General features: G+C 48.9%; 1 protein-coding gene across 1 annotated transcript in view; it reads right to left on the bottom strand.

Moving 5' to 3' along the window:
- Nucleotides 1-8,643: 8,643 nt before the first annotated feature.
- Pah (phenylalanine hydroxylase) overlaps nt 8,644-17,085 on the bottom strand; it is a 59,294-nt gene continuing 50,852 nt past the window's right edge. Inside the window, exons 9-13 of the mRNA XM_003476068.4 lie at nt 15,646-15,702; nt 13,779-13,874; nt 12,854-12,987; nt 11,164-11,279; nt 8,644-9,245 (exon numbers count right to left, since the gene is read on the bottom strand). Of these exons, the coding sequence (XP_003476116.1) occupies nt 9,202-9,245; nt 11,164-11,279; nt 12,854-12,987; nt 13,779-13,874; nt 15,646-15,702 (447 nt within the window). The 3' untranslated portion in view covers nt 8,644-9,201. The remainder of the gene's footprint in view (nt 9,246-11,163; nt 11,280-12,853; nt 12,988-13,778; nt 13,875-15,645; nt 15,703-17,085) is intronic.

A 17,085-nucleotide genomic window follows, 5' to 3' on the forward strand; every position in this document is an offset into this window, starting at 1 on the left:
TCCCATGCAGCGTTGGTCTCTACTGTGAGGGGAAGTAAAATACCTCAGAGTCTAGAGAAGCCTTTAAAGGCTTCAGGAGTCGCCTGCTGGAGCCCGGCTGCCCGCACTACAGAAGAGAGGGGCGGGGTCGTCACTAAGGGCATCAGAAATTGTTTTAGTTATACGTCAAGAGCGAGGCCGTTGCTAGCACTCACTGGATGCCTAGAATTTATTTAACAACCAAATAAAGTGGGTGCTATTATTATTGGCATCTTGTTAAAAAGTCCAGAGAGGTCACATAATTGCGGTGTGGGAATAGGCCGTAACGGGTGGAGCCAGGAATTGAATCCGGGAAGTCTGATGCCACAGTTCATCACATTGCTCCATCAGGCCCTCGATCTATCTCCGCTTCTCCAGTTCCAACCCTTTTGCCCACGCTGAAAAAGATCCAAGTTGCTGCCAACAAATTTCCCCTGCTCATAGTTGAACTTTTCCAGGCAGGATGACTGATAATCACCTAAGTTCTTTGCAGAGTGACTTAATATTCTTATCAAATCTATGAGGTCAGGGCTTTTACATTCCCGCTTGGTTGATGAGGAAACCCAACCACAGGTGATGAATAACTTGCTTAAGGATTTATAATCAGTAAACGGGACAAGCAAGCCCAGCCTGCTTCTCTCCACTTGGTTATTCAAAGCATTCTGCTGTCTCTCTGGCTGGAAAAGTTTGAGATGTTGGAGGTTCTTGGCAATTCTACATACCGCTCTTACAACGAAACAAGGTTTATAACACAGCTGCTCAGAGAAATCGCAGAACCTTAGCTCAGGTCTCAGCAATGACTTACAAGCAGGAAGGCAGAGATACACTCTTGCCCTGAGGGTGAGCAGACACCTACCTGAGCTCTTGTTGAAAGGTATCTGTAAGTTAGAATTAATCATGTCCCCTTTCACGTGAATTTCCTCCTGAGCCAGAGCACTCTGGCCTTGGCATCAGGTCCAGACTCTGAATCATTGCTGACTGCTTCAAGGGACAGAAAGGGAGCGGCACGTCGAGAGTGAGGGTCTCCATGGACGTGGTCTTTCCCCTTCACTCCGTGGGGTTTTTACTATGTAGAATATTGAAATGAAAATAAAAACAGTGACTGGGAAACAGGTTAAGTTACATAGAACCCACAAGCTTCCTTCTCTATGAAACGGTGGACATTTGCTGCTCCTAACACAATGCCACAGCTTACACAAAGTTGATGTGAGCTAGCAGTTCTGGTCCAAGGCCAAGGGCCACAGCTAGTGGTGGCGCATGCTGGCAGGGTCCCGAGATGCACAGAGACCAACACGAACCAGCTTTCATAACAGGGCACCTGTAAAGGCAGCCCGTTAGCCCACTAACCCAGTGACCACGTAGATAGATCCGCCACTCCTGTGGGCAGAGCCCTGGTCACCGCCAAAGGTCCCATCTGGTCCCACTTCTCAGCAGGGGTCAAGTCTTAGCTTGAGTTAAAAATCATTTTCATATCATGCCAAGCACTTTGTAAGATAAACAGTGAAAACAATCACCACTTTTCAAGAGCCAGTGGTGCCTGCTGCCAGCATTCACACTTGCCAGGCTTTTTTCCTCTATCCGATCACACACACACACACACACACACACACACACACACACACACACACACACACATGCACACACACATGCGTGCACACATGGAAGCCATATACCACATGCATACATGTGCATTATGAACAAGCGTTTTTTTAAAAACGCAATTGTTCCTTAGAAGTACCTCCTGACATCCCTAGTCACTATGTACAATTTTGCCTCATTTTGTGCAGATTACACTTCAAATGGTCTCTTCCCAACACACATGTGGCTTGTTTCAAAATATCTCCAAGGCCAGCCATGAGTTCTACAAGAGGATATAGAAGGAGGAACATTAAAAGTGATTCCAGGAGAGCAGGAGAAGGGAAGGAAACTGGTTTCCCTTTGCTGATCATGGGCTGTGGGAAGTATTCCTTGCCTTTACCAGCATTCAATATAAACCAGAGATAAAGATATACATACATACATATATATATATATATATCGATATATATATATATAGATAGATAGAGAGAGAGAGAGAGAGAGACAGACAGACAGACAGACAGACACAGTCGGTGAGAGAGAGAGACAGGAGGGAGAGGAAGGAGAGAGAAATTCTAAACAGCTTGTAAATATTGTAGTTCTCTAAAATGGGAAATAAAAGCTGAGGGTTTTTTGGCAGCTATATTGCATCAAAAACACAGCATTGATGGTGGATAAAACACAAGAGATTTTTTTCGTTTTGCCTTTATCAGTTTTAGAAAAACTTGAACGTACTGAAAAATAGTTGCTAATGGGGCTGTGGATTTAGCTCAGCGGCATAAGCACCTGCCTTGCAAGCAGGCGGTCATGAGTTCGATCCCTGGTACCGATAAAAAAAGAAAAAGACAAAAAAAAAAAAAAGTTGCTAGCACCAGAGCTGCTTCAGGGGCTGCAGAGCAGTGTCTCCTGTGACCACCAGCCGGTGGCGTTTTAGAGCAGTCAGGGACTGGGATTTTTCCCTCTCGTGCCGAGCAGCACCAGTAGATAAGTATATCATTTTCAGACTCCCAGACTTCCTTCCACAAATAACTCCTGCTTCCGATTTGAGTTTAGACCCCCACATGAATAGCAGTGTTTTGGATTTTCACATTTTAAGGACAGTCCCAAAATAACACACAAAACCAAGGGGAAAACCCCATGAGGGATTTCCCCCTTCTTCCTGCTTCTCCTTCTGCTAGGTCCAGCTGGCCACCCTGACCACTGTGTCCAGGACAAACCCTGAAGCTACCCTGGCTTCCTAGAGCCTGGATACCTGAACTGTGGCTCACAGGGCTGGAAATCTGCTGCCTCCTCCGCCCACACAGAAGGCAAACTCCAACTCCTCAGTCCCTGCTTACTTGAAATGCTGCTATAGGCTTGAGAAGCGGGAAGCTTCTGAGCTGCCCCTGTGCTTTGAATGGAAGACAGCAGAAAGGCCGAGGGGGAACCAAGGGACCTCCCACCCTACCTCCCAACACACAGGCAGAGCCTGGGACTGGGACTCAGCCTCCCTCCTAGCTCCTTCCACATGGATGGAAGCTTTGAAAGCCTAAAGGCGAAGAGGAGAGACCTCCCTGTGCTTGAGAAAGACCAGGGCCGAGCACTCCACATCTAGAAAGCCCCTGCCTCACAAGGAGTGGGATGAGAAAGGTGAGGAGCCGGGGTGCAGGGGAGGAGGCAGAGGGACTGTGTCTCATGCCTGAACATCTCAGCGGCACTGAGCTGTGATGTGTCGGTCCCCTTGCGTCTTCTGGAAGTGAAGGTCGACTCGGAGGTAAGCACTCTGCCTCGATGGCTTGGCCTGCCGTCAGCAAGTCCCCCCACCCCACCCCAGGAAAAAGCAAAGGGACCTGGCTCCTAGTGTCCCCGGGCCTGCAGTACCTCCTCTTACCCTCATTTCTGGGGTGCTCCCTCTCTGGCCGGTGAGCCGAGCTCCTGGAGAGCTGCAAACCTTGGTCTTCCTGGAGAGACACTATCTCAGCTCTGGGCTCTGACCCGGCTCCAGACTGGACTCCACAGCCCCGGAAACACCTGGAGGTGGTAGGGAGGGCCCGGCCAGTGCATCAGCACCACACTCTGGTTCCTCCCTGCGGGACTGCCCAGAGCAGCCACTCAAGGCCCACAGGGTGGGAGCTGTCCGCGGTCCTGGCTGGCGTCGACCCCAGTGCTTAAGACCCAGGGCAGCGTGAGTACCTGGGCTACACAGCCGGAGGACGCAGCGCCAGGGCTGGCTTCCACCAAGCATCCTGTGGCCCAGGTCTGAGAGCCAGCTCCCCCCTTCAGGTCCCCACTCAGTGCCACCAGCCTTCGAGAAATTAAAAGACTATTTTGACGTCTCCCTTCTTGTCCAAACCCCCGGCATTTATTACCCTCCCAGCATCCTTCCCCGACTCCGTAGCACCAAGTGAGGGGTGCCAAGGTGCAGGTGTTCGTTTCCAGTCCTCTTCCTGATCCCCGAAATTCCAGGGCAGACCGACTCGGGACTGGGTTAACACTGGCCGCTCTGGTCTGTGTGTTGAGAGGATGGGACTTGGAGTTCCCCGAATGGAAAGTGGATTTTGGAACAGTGCAGTTTGGATCCTTGGAATGTCTGTGGGTCCAGCTGGGCTGATTCTGGTTTGTGGAAGGGGCTCTTTTGGGACTGGAGTGCTCCTGAGCAAAGCAAAGGAGGTCACAGGTAGGAGTGGTGCGCAGACTGAAGGACTGGTCATTAAATCAGCCCTGTGTGGTGGACAGCAGTGTGCATGCTCCTTGGGGCAGTCACTTTCAATGGGTCTGGTTCTGGGTCCGGTTCTGCTGTGAGCACAAAGTAAGTGTTCAAATAAACACTGTAGAATCAAACTCAGGTGTTGCAGTACCCACTATACATAGTGGTGAGCTTGCTCTTGTTCCCCGAACACCTGATGGCAGGTTTGGGGGACTTTAGTGCTCTGGCTCCTGAATGAGCAGGGAATCCTCACCAGGGCCAGCACGCTTTCCCGTCACCCTCTTGGCATTCAGGGCCTGACTTCTGCTGTTCTATTTTTCAAAAATTGCTTTGTCCATTGGCCTCCTACCTAAGCTTCTTCTGGAGATAAAAAGGCTTGACCATCCTGCCAGACACTTTTATTATAAAACTGACTTCCACACCCCGGAGAGAAAAAAGCTATCCAGTCTTCACTTCCCAGGGTAACCCCCAAAATGTGAGAAGTGAAGTGAAGCTGTATTTCCTGGCATTGACTCCTCAGCAAAGGAGCTTGGAGAATGATCACTTGTAAAATTATCTCTGTTTATTTTCACCATTTCATAAAACTTACACAAAGCACTTTCAGTGGAAAGCAGCGTCTTTGCAGTACAAGGAGCAGTGAGGTTTTGGAGGCTCTGATCCAGGACAGAGAGGATAACAAAACTGCTCCAGGAGGAAGCATAAAATGCAAAATGATGTGGAAACATCAGGCATAAAGGTGAAGGAGCAAAGGGAAAATCTATCATACTTCACATGGGATTTCAAATTTCAATCTCCAAAGTTGTCTTTTTTAAAAATGCAGTTTTAGATTTAAGTGGATGCAAATTTCATGTATACGAAATGAAAAATAAACTCATATGCATACGTCCTGGGTACAGTATGTACCATATACATTAGTATATATACAGCCTGTACTGAAAGGTTTGCCCTCTGCTCTAGCCAACTAACACATTACTTAAACACTTTTGAAAGAGTTTTTAAAAAGAAAAAAGAAGGACATTTTTTCCAGGCTTTAAGTAAGATTTATCTCGTTAAGTAAGAGGAAATCTCACAACTCTTATCTCTTTGGAAAGAGGGGCCAGCTGGGCTCATGCCGCTGGTCCAAGAGAACCAGAACCATGGTCAGTTACTGTGGGAGCCTATTTGTCCTGTGTTGGAACCGTGAGCACTTGACACTGCTTGATGCTACTGGCACATGGCATTGTTGGGAAGCAGGCATCTTCCTCCTCTAGCAAATGGGGAGGCTCAAGAGATTCAGGGTCTGCCCATGTTGGTTCAGCTTCGTGGGAAAATTGGGAGCTAATCTGAGGCCTCTGGGGCAGAATACTGATACAGGCCACATCATTTAGCACATCGGGATGCAAGGCTCAAATAACAGCGTGGCTCTTGGTTATCACCTAACGTGACATCAGACATCGCTCCCGAGGAGGTAAGCACCACACTCTCCCGTTCTGTCTGTTCTTTATTCAGCAAAATGTGGAGTCTGCGGTGGGCGGGCCACACCGAGTCTAGTTTCTAGGTTGTCCTAACTCACCCCGTGCTGGTTTCTGCTGCTGCGTCCTGCCGCAGGAAAAGGCAGGCTTGACATATGGATTAGTGCCAGGGCACTTGTCTCCCATGTGCGAGATCCTGATTTCTACCCCCAGCACTGCAAAGGCAACTCGGTTTAGAAGGTGTGGGCTTGGGGGAGCGCTGTCCGCGGTGCTGAGCGTCACCCTCTGATAGGCACAGTTTGCTTGCCTGTCCCATTCACCCAGCCTCAAATGCCTCATCTTTGGAGACACTTTATAGTCATAAAAACCTGTATTCTTCATCCCAGAAATTAACTGCACTTGCGCTGAAAGATCTGTTCTTTTATTCTTTTTTGTTTTTCAAGAGTGACTTTGCAAACACCTCCTGCCTCCCTAGATTTCCCAAGGACTTTCCTGGGAATGGAAAATTTGGGAAAGGCTGTGCTCCTTCCTTCATTCTAAATTTGGTTTATTTTGTTAGAAAGTGGAGCTCTTCCAGTGTAAGGGATCGAGAGCTGGCAGCCAGGAGGACTGCAGTGTCTGAGCGCTGCTCCTGCCCACAAGTCTTAAGCCAGCGGTCACCCTTTCCAAGCAGGGCAATGGCTCCACAAATTTCTGCTACTGGAGGTGCTGCTGCCTGGAGACTCTTGGGAACAGATTCCACGTGTGTTTGCCCCAGTACCCAGAGGTCTGGGGGCACAGGGAAAGGCCAGCAGATCTGCGTCTTCACCAGTGGAGTCACCACTGAGCCTTTTCTTGTAGTTCCCAAGAGGCCAAGGAAATGCAGGTCACAGAGACAGATTTTCTCAAAGAAAGCCAAGAACCACACGTTAGCAAAGAGAGAAGAGAGGGGGAAGCTCAAAGACACAACAGAGCATGCATTTCTGATTCTTCCTTTCTAAATGCAAACTTCAGACCCGACACCACCTTCTCATTTGCAAGATAATTGAAGAAAAGCACACGTTCCAGTTATCATGTCTTTGAGACAGAAATAAAGTGACCTCATAGAGCACTAAGTCTATTTCTTGTTTATTGGATATTCCTTAATTTATTTCTTCTGGAAAGAATAAACTATTGTATCCAAAGTGCATTCCAATTTTAGTCACCTCCACAAAGGATGCTGACACACGGCCTTTTGCAGGGCATCACCCACTTCCAGAGAATGAGCTAAGGAGAAATAAAGACTGCAGTTCCTGCTAACCCCTAGTGTCTTTATTCATACAGCCCAACTGGAAAATAAACAGACAACATACTCCTCTGGTAATATTTTCTCTTCTTGGAAACTCAAGAAATTCACTTCTCAGAGAAGCACATTTTTAAAGTTTTAACTGACAAAGAAAATGCACATACATTCGTGTGGTGCAGGGTGGCAGGTTGACGCAGGCACGCTTTGTGCAATAATTAAATCAAGCTAATTAGCATATCTGTCACCTCATAGTTATTCCTTTTGCGGTGATAACATTAAAATCGATTCAGCAATTTTCAAGTATACAATCTATGATTGTTTATAGTCATTCATGATGCTGTACAAGGAATCTCCAGATTTACTTCTGTTTATCTTTCATTCAGTATGTAATTTTTTCTATGAAAATTACTTAATTCTAAACTTTAACATCAAAACCATTATAATATCTTCACTAGGACTAAAAAATCGTGACTCAATATTAAATTTAAAGTGCTCTCTAATATCGAAGCTTCAGAGCTAATAACTAACTTCTAATGTGAAGAAAGGGGTTTACTGAGTCCCTCTATAGAACGCTAGATGTTTAAGGAAAACCAGTGAGAGAAGGCCAGGTCTGCTTGTAAAATCACTGAGGTCTACAAAGGCATCAGTAAATAGGCGAGGATATGGAAATCCCAGCTTCAAAACAAGGAAACCTCAGATGCATTCAGGCTGAATTCCTTCCTTCCAGTGGGCAAACTTAGGCAGGTATTTTCCCCTCTAGCAGCCAGTTAATTACAGCTACCTGAAGGTATGCTGAGACATATTTTAAGGCCAATAAAGACTTTGGTTTCCATAGTTCAATTCTCTCATTATTAGAATGAAACCAAGATCCAATGAAAGGAAGTGTCTTATCCCAGGTTACTTCATTGTTAAGGGGCAGACTGATCATCAAACTCACATTTTTCTCAATGTGCCAAATAAATTTGGCTGTGAACTTTTTTTTAAAAGAACAATCTGGGGTACTTAAGATGCAGGTGCTTGAACCCCAGAAACAAAGAATCTTAATGAGCAGAGCTGGGGTACTACCTAGGATTTACTGTGCATGATACCACCACAAGTCTTAGGACTATACTTGAAGAAATATTACACGAATTCCATGAGATTTACAAAATAAGATGCAAAGTAACATACGGATTTCAAATCACAGCTTTAAAGACCTTGATATTGTTCCCCACTGCATCTCAAGTATTTATTTAATGTGCTCATGTAAATTGCAAGTCAGCAAAAGCCACTCACACGTGACTTTGACTGTCACGGTGGGTCCCTGGTGGACACTGAACCTGATTATTTCTTCTTGTCCCAAGACTTCCCAGCTGATGTGTTTCCAAGGCAACGAGAGGACCAAGAAGCACTGGAAACCATAAAGTTTGTAACTACTAATCTTTTTCGTAGCACATAAAAGTCTCACTTGTCTAGTGGATTTGCTATTTAACAATGTATTCATCTATTCATCCAATACTTTTGACCGAACACCCACCCTATGACTGCAGTCCCCACCCAGACTTCACAAATAAGTGGAAAATGACATTGGAAATTGTGGGACCAGGTGGGCAGTCCTAATGCCTTACACACCATTACTTATGATTACAATAAAACATACGAAAATGTTTTGAGTCATGCTGGAAAAATTTAATGTTTGTAACTATTTTAATGGGTTCTCAGATTAAAGAAAATTTACATAAGCATAGTAACAAAGCCATAACTGGAATCACAGTTAGTGAAAATAGAAAATGAACTTTGTAGATTAAGATTTACTCTGTCAGATAATTCAATTCCAATAAAAGTTCTGTATTTTGCATTTAGCTGCATGTGCTCCTTCAGGAGTTCGCTAGGGCAGGTAACAAAGGAAACCTGAAAATGGAAGCTCCCAAATTTTAATTAACCTTGATGAAAGAAACAGGCTGCTGCTGGGGCTGAACGGAAAGTATGACACGATCATCTCTAGATCAAAGAGGACACCCCGGATCCATCATTAGCTCTTGACAGAAGTGTGATGAACTATGATTTCAGATTCATTTTCTTATTTGTTGATCCTCCACTTTGGTCCCCAAGAGACTCAAAGCTGTTATTTGAAATTAAGGTTTGCTTTTCAGAGTTTTTGGGTGGCAGGAATGTTGGGGTTCCATCCCCGGATCCTCAGCTGACACTGAGTTCTGTCCGCAGGGTCACTTTATTTTCTGCAGAGCACTGCAAAGGATTCCAACTTCACCTACAAAGAAGGACAGTGTTCAGATGGGCAACTCCTCCGAGGACCAGGTCCCCCTCAGTGTTCCCCACAGCAAGTCCTAAGGGATCGGAAGGGTCCCTTAGGGTAAGGTACATGTCCCCCCGAACTTCCTGTAGTGTACAGCTCCGCTGTGGGGATGGGGCTGGGGCAGGCGTGGGACAAGGTGGGAAGAGCTCGGCCATTGCCCTGTGGATTGGGGTCCTCTCTCCACTGGCTGTTCTCAGGAAGGGTTAGGCGTCTCCCCAGGAAAATCACGAGCTGCTCTGTCTCCTTCTTAGGGGACAACCACAGACGAGCTCAGTCACTAACCCTAAAAGTGTGGTTATACAGCTCTTCCTCGGAGTCACCTGATACCTTGTTCCCAGCACAAATTCCCAAGATTTAGCACCATTTTGGTAAATTTATGCTGGGCCTGTAACTCAGGACTATTAAGTTTAGTCAGTTCTACATATGGTTCTGACACACACTGAATTCTGAGGAGGCCCAGTCTCAGCAGAGAACTCAGACCCCTGGACAGAAGGACCACATGATTGGTCCCATTTACACCGGGATCCCCCCGATACAGACTCTACGCAGATGTCTGGAAACCATGGAGACTGGCAACCCTCACTGTCCCCTCCATCTCAAAGACATGAAAGCACAGAGAGGTGACGAGGACTTACACAGAGTCACACAGCTCTAGGGACCCTTTGGTTCCTAAACACGTTACTCTGTGCTCTCAGCAATTTCCTTACAGACATAGCCAGAGGGGTCGTTCTTGCCTCTTCACGGGGAATGAGAAAAAGGGTAAAACAGCCCCCTCTCCATCCTACAGCCTCTGGAGGCCTGGCTGGCTTCTGCAGAGAATGCTTCACTCCAAATGGGTTTGAGGGAGACATCAGCTTGGGCTTTTTCTAACTGGAGTATCCCAGGTGGCTGCACCTAAGGTACAGTGACTACCATGCCCAGGGCTGGCCCTGTGTGTGAGGCAGCATGGGCAGTGTTAGAGGGAGACTTCAAGCCCCCCGCCCTGTTGGACTTTGCTGGATTACACGAGGCAGGGACTCCCACCTGGCCTGCCATTCCGCCCCTGCAGCATCCCCCCACCACACACACAGGCTCCTGGGCACGCAATGTGACTTTTAGGAACAGAGAGGGGATCTGACAGTGAACCTGGTGGACTCTCTGCTCCAGTGTACTCTGGGGGCCAGAGAAATCAACAACTGTGCAAGGACACTAACATAATAAGGACTGCTCTGCAGGCAGCATATGTCAAAAGATAAAGACACGGGAGACATCCAGCCCGGTCTTCTTAGAAGACGAGAATCTATGCGAGACTGAAGATGAGCTGGCTGGAGCCTCTGCAACAGAAGGAGAGAGAGCACTGTAGAGAAAGAATTGGACAGGTGAAGACCTGGAGACAGGAGGCAGCGAGGGAGCTGGAAGGCAGCCAGGTGGTGAGAGAACATGTGGAAGGCCAGAGGCGGGATCGGGGATGCACAAAGCACCCCGAGATTCTCGAAGAGCAGCAGGACAACACCCATCATCGAGGAGGAGAGAAAGGCCGGTAGCTGAGCTCCTGTGTCACCAATAAAGCAAACAGACCCAGGGCTGAGCCTGCAGGCAGAATGACATCCATGAGACCCCTGGAGGAGAGGACTGGATGGCAAGGGGAAGGGAGGCTGAGAGTGACCGCTGGGTCGCACAGGAGGAGAGGGAGGACGGAGTCTCAGAGGCTCAAAACTGCCCCAGGTGATTGGACCTTTTTACTGAATTCTTCTCCCTCAGCCGATCTGTGGTTTTGGTAGAGTTGCTTCCTCTTAATTCACTGTTTTGTTATTTCTACCGGCCCTAAGCTGAGGCCCAGGAGCAGCCTCTGTGGCCTGGAGAGAGCGCGGCCCTGCAGGTGTAAGCCACTCACTGTTGATGGAGTCCGCCAGGATCTTCAGCTGCTGGGCGTTGTCCAAGACCTCGATCCTCTGGGTGTAGGGGTTGTAATGAACTGAGAAGGGCCGGGGGATGGTGGCAGCGAAGTTCCTGCGGGCGAAACCACAAGTCTGAGTGTGGGGTGCCGGTGGGGGTCGCTCCCGGCATTCTTGGGCCATCGCCCTTCTGTGTGACCACTGAGAGCTCACTGGAACCGAGGCTGGCAGAGCCGGGCCGGGAGGGAGGCAGAGCCGTATCAGGGTCTCTGGGGAAGGTCTGTGTGTGCCTGTGTTGTATACACACACACAGACTTAGTCACATTGTGCCGAGAAGACAGGGCCGGCTTTCAACACAGACACAGAATACAGGAAAGCCACGAGCTCTTATTATTAAATAAGGTCAGCAGAGTAAAGCAAACCCAGCCAAAGAGTGCTCTAGAGAGAAAAACAGAATGCTGGGAAAACACTGGATATTTTGGATAAACATTGGATGTTAGATAGACATCGTAAAGAAGGAAATGCAGCTCTCAAGTGAATAAGACACCAGTTAACAAAGACAAGTAACTCGGGGTGGGGGGTACCCCCGCAGCTCAGGAGGCAGAGGCAGGAGAATAGCTAGTTTAAGGCCAGCTCAGGCTACTTGGTGAGATCTGTCACCAAAAGGGGGCGTAGCTTTGTATGAAGGCCAATCCGCAGCATCACTGCCCCTAAATAAAAGACCCAATAAACTAAAAATCTCAATCTTCTGTTTCCCAAGAACTATATGAAAACCCAGCTGCTCTAGACTCCTTTATAAATGTCATTCCTAATTTCACAAAAACCTGGAGGAGTGGGTACCACTACTACCCCCACTTTTCAGGTAGGGAGACTGAGGCTTGGGAAACTGATGCTGAGGCCATCAGGAAGCCACACACCTGGAAGGGATCCTGGCTGACATTCCCGGCTTTCTTGCCTGCCCAGGAATTATTCCTGGCTTCAGGAGGAGTCCTAGGTGAGCACCAGCGTTATAATTAACAAGAAATTCCAGACACATCACAAATAGTGCTTTTGAGTCAGCCCCTGGTGAAAGGGAGCTGCCATGCTGAAGAGTTGTTGGGCAGGCAGTGAAGCTGGCCAAGCAGTGTGGGCCCAGAAGTCCGCGTCAAGCTGCCTGAGCTCAAATCCTGCCTATGCCATGACCCTGGGCGCTGGGACCCTGGGCAACAGCTCCTCACCTGCACCTCCCTTCTGATTGCTCAGTAAAACCCAATGACGGTCGTGGCAAGCACCGTTAGAGTTCGGGCTGCCTGATTTACTCTGACACCATTGCTTCTCCTGGCTCTCGAGCCCCGGGCTGCACCTTCTGTGTGCAATGCAGCCGTGGCGTGCCCTGACCTGTGCCACCTGGGTGTGCACAGGTACAGGCTACATGGAATTCATGTAACGTCTGTACCCACACGGGTGCAGGACTGGCAGTGGTGTCCACACTGAGAGAGCCGGGGGCAGGGCTGTCTGCAGTTGGCGTGTCCAACCCCCCAGCAGAGGGTGGACCGGGTGGACTTGGAGAGGGCGAGGAACGGCTCCATCTGCTGCACTGCTGTGGACCTCGCGGTCCAGTGTCCAGTGCCCTGGCCACACACCCCCAGACATTATCAGCAAACTGAGCTGGGAGACCCGGGGAGCTAAGGGCCCCGGGGCGCTCCTCACCTCACTTTCTCCTGGGCATCACTGAAACTCTCAGCCACGTAGTAGACGGGCTGGAACTCGGTGACGGGGTACGGCTGCACTGCCGTCTTCTCCATCTCCAGGGGCAGGAGCTTCGGCTTGTCCGACAAGCAGTACTGCAGGCACCCAAGGATACGCCCTCGGTTACATCCAGACCGGACCGGAGGTCCCCAAGGCCGCCCGAGCTCACCCCAATGCCTTCCACACCCGACCCGAATGCAGTGAACTAGGCTGTGTACTCTGGATCCAACCCCACGCGGCTCATCTCAAACCTACACCCAGGATGGCAGGTGGTAAATCCATTCTAAGGGCTTTTAGGTAAATCCATGGGCACTGCAGGAGCAACCACCTGTCCTGGTGAAGGTTTGCATGCGTGCAAGGCTGCGTGCACCTGGGAGCAGGGCGCCCCTCCTCCCTGAAGGTCTACCCAGGTCATAGCAGCTAAGGTACCAGCAAGAAACTGAAAGGGTAAATGAAGTCTAAGATGTACACTAGACAGCATGAAGTGGGAAGGGGCTGTTCAGGAGAAAGGAGCTCGGGTGGGGGACAGGCGAGAGGACAGTGGGGGAAAGGGAGAAAATCAAGTCAGTCCCGCTGTTGGGCCTCCGAGTTCCTCAAACAGGAAGCGTTGTGCTCATATCAGCAGGAGAAACTTTTATTCCTGCATCAGCTGAACAGCTACCTTAAAGATGGCAGCATATAATGTACTAACTATTGTTGTTCTCCTAGTATTTTATTGTGAAATTTTGTTTTTTCTTTTTTTCCACAAAATAAAATAAAAAAAGGGTGACTCCCCAACCTGCATCTCAAAATGAATGCAATTGGGGTTTTAACTGTTGCAAGAGAGGGAGCATGGTCTCCCTCAGCCAGCACGTTCAAGTCTGCCTCATCCCAGGGAGACTCATACCTGTAATTCCCCGAAGGAGGACAGGAGCCCAGCGCCGTAGGCCTTGATGGAGTCTCCTTGTTTGCAGAGCCCAAACTCCACAGTAAACCAGTAGATCTAGGATGAAAGTCAGGCTGAGCACAGACTCTTAGGAGGGAAGGCAGCACACAGCCTAGCGCCAAGGACGGGACGCCCAGCGGGCCTGTTCTCTAAACCAGGGCAACCACTTCTCTGGTCCTGTCTCACCCTGTTCCATCTCCTGTGATGCTAAGAGTTGACTGAACCAAGGTACGATGGGAAGCTCTGGGAGGTATAAGAAGCTCCCCAAACACAGCCCAGCAAGTTCCCCTCTCTCCTCCATTCCTCTTCCTTTTACTCTGTGGCATAAACTAGACAGTACCTAAGTTAGGGCTTATCAGGAAACCCTACCGGGTACCGCTGTTGTAGAGGATTCAGTAGTGAAAGAATCACCAGGCCACGTCTCCTCCTCCACGCTAAAAATGGGGACGCTGCTCAAGTCATCCTCTGCATTTATCCCCAGAGAACCAAGCCACTTTCTTTCCATCATGTCCTAGATGCCTGGCCTGAGGAGTGGATACCCAGAGCCCAGGCTGAGAGGAGCCCAGGGCTCAGAGGGCTGCTGGTGACAGCAGAGTCTTGGAGGATTCGTGGTCGGTTTCCAGCTGGGTTGGTGAGCCAGACTAGAGGATGTGAAAGCCAGGAAAGAAATGAAAGCTCAGGAGCCCCGAGCCCTCACACACAGTAAGAAGTCGTCAGCCCGGGGAAGGCGACGAGTTTATTAAGGGCAGAGAAAGCAGTCAGTACTGCTCCCAGCCCAGGGCACCAATTGCTTGATTTTTTCTGAGACGTTAGGTTGACAATGGGACTGGCATCATTCTTATGGTAGATGACACCACACTCTGAGTTCCAGCTTCATTTCTGGATTCTGACTGAGAAATTTACCCAGCTGCTCCTTGGATCTTGGTAGCAGCTCATTTAAAAATTCATGCTCGCACAAACTCGATCTTTTGGATGCCCATGGCACCTCTTCAAGATGGGCAGGACACACACTGACGCGCCCAGGGGCTCAGAGCAGACATAAGTGAGAGAAATACTGCGTGTTTAAGTCCTTTCAGATGAGCTGAACTCAGCAGATCTTGTAAGCTGATACACCTTAATGTAGATTTACATCTACTTGCAATCCTTGATTCCAATATAAATTTTTATTTTTCCAATTTCCAGCCTGGGCACTTTATAAGAAGTGTAGCTCAGCCCCTGGGGAGGGATGTCTGAGACCACAAAGGAGCACCCAGGACGGAAACCACCTTCGAGGCAACTTAGCTGCTTCTGCAACTCGGTCCTTCTTTTCACCTGGGGCGGGGGGAGTTCAGTAAGAACGAAAAGCCCAGTGAACAGAAGGCTGGAGATTCCTGCCCAGCCCGGAATGGAAAGGTGCTAATGCTGGACCCAGGGCAGACGTAGAGCTGAAAGCATCCCCTCTTCAAAACTGTGAATCCAGACCTCAGCTTCATGCCCAAGGGGTCTCACAGGCTACTATTACAGCTTGCTGGTATTTCCCAGAGCACTGTTTAAAATTCTGCATAAACTTCTGCACGCAGCTGATTTAAAAACAAACTCACTGAAGATAAATCAAAATGGAAGATTTACTTATGTAAATTAACCTGGGCATTCTTTTTTTTTACTTTTTTTCGGTACCAGGGATCGAACTCACGACTGCCTGTTTGCAAGGCAGGCACTTATGCCGCTGAGCTAAATTTCCAGCCCCAACCTGGGGATTCTTATTTCCCCCTTAAATGTCCTAACTTCCAAAGAAAGAGCAGATCTTTAAAGAGCCCCCGTCCAGCCCCCCGGGAGTGAAGAGACTCACGGTGGCCAGCTTCTCGATGTACTCATCAGGGGCGCCCAGTGAAGCAAGGCCGATTTCCTGCGATCACAGAGAGCCAGAGTCACCAGCACAGCCCATCTTCAAACAGCACCCCACTACCACCCTGCACTTGACTCCCAGAAGTGGCCCCCAGCCAGATGCTTTCTGGAGCCCCGAGAGACACTGTGTGTCCTGTCAGGTCTTCCCCAGCCACGCACCCCAGAATCACAGATCCCTAGAACAAGACATCACTGCTGTCCTTTGTCACAGCTGACAGATGAGGAAACAGGCACCAAGAGGGGAGGTGACCTGCTCGTGGTCATGTGGCTGGTTGACTCCAGCCGAGTGATGGTTCTCCTGCAGCCCAAGCCATGCCCGGAGCACTGCTGAGCCTTAACCATTTGAAGGCAGCACAAGGGAGCTACAGATAAGCAACGGCTATCTCTTCAGGTATTTACATGGCTGGAGCCTGAAACACCGGGATCAGGAATGCCTTCCATCACCCCTGCGACGCAGGACTCCTCTCACGGCCGGGCTCTTCTGCAACACTTGCTTCAGCCTGCCTAGTGAATGTATGAGTGTGAGTGTGAGTGTGAGTGTGTGTGTCTTTCCAACTACATGCATTCACTCATTCTAAAAGTGTTTATTGAGTGCCTCCTATTTGCCAGGTAATGTACCAAATAGATAAAGATCCTCAACCTTGTGGGTTATAGTGCAGACAGATATGAATAAAAAGACTGCACAGATGTGTGAGGAAGCGCTACGTCCTCCAGAAAGGAGAAAGAGATGAGGGGGATTCGGAGTTCCAGGGACTCTGTGGAAAGTCTGCAGGTGCAAATGGGCACCCAGGTAAGCATCCCCGAGAAGGTGATGTTGGACCAGGACTTAAAGGAGGCTGTCGGTTCCACGGACACCTATTGTAATCCCAAGTAGAGTACAGTTATCCAAGTATCACAACGCTTGGTTTCTTTTTTTTTTTTTTTTTTTTTTTGTCTTTTTCCTATTTATCGGTACCGGGGATCGAACTCATGACTGCACAACGCTTTTCTAGTCCTCTTCACAATCCAAAAAGTTATATGTGTAATCCCATTGACACATTACTGGAATCCCAGCAAGTTAACTCCAGTCTACCCCCTCCAGCACAACCCACCTCGAGAGTAAAGACACCAAGACAGATTCCAGGTTAAGGGCCGCCAAGGGGTCCTGAGTCCATCCCCATGAGGACATGCGGACAAAGGCCCTCATCCAAGGCCTCTCTCAGAATTTATTATCTTGTGAAGAAGGGGGTGGCTCCACAGTGAGGATGGCGGGAATTACGGGTGTAACTTGAGCTGCCTGGCTGGGTGGGGAGGCAAGCAGCTCTGCAACATGAAGAGATAAGGATAGGCAGAAGGATCAATTTGCATAATTCAGTTAAGGTAGTAACAGAATTGTGTTTGGAGG

Source organism: Cavia porcellus, unplaced genomic scaffold (genome assembly GCF_034190915.1).
Source record: "Cavia porcellus strain 051 isolate PalLab524CR breed Dunkin Hartley unplaced genomic scaffold, mCavPor4.1 scaffold_8, whole genome shotgun sequence".
NCBI classification, from domain to species: domain Eukaryota; kingdom Metazoa; phylum Chordata; class Mammalia; order Rodentia; family Caviidae; genus Cavia; species Cavia porcellus.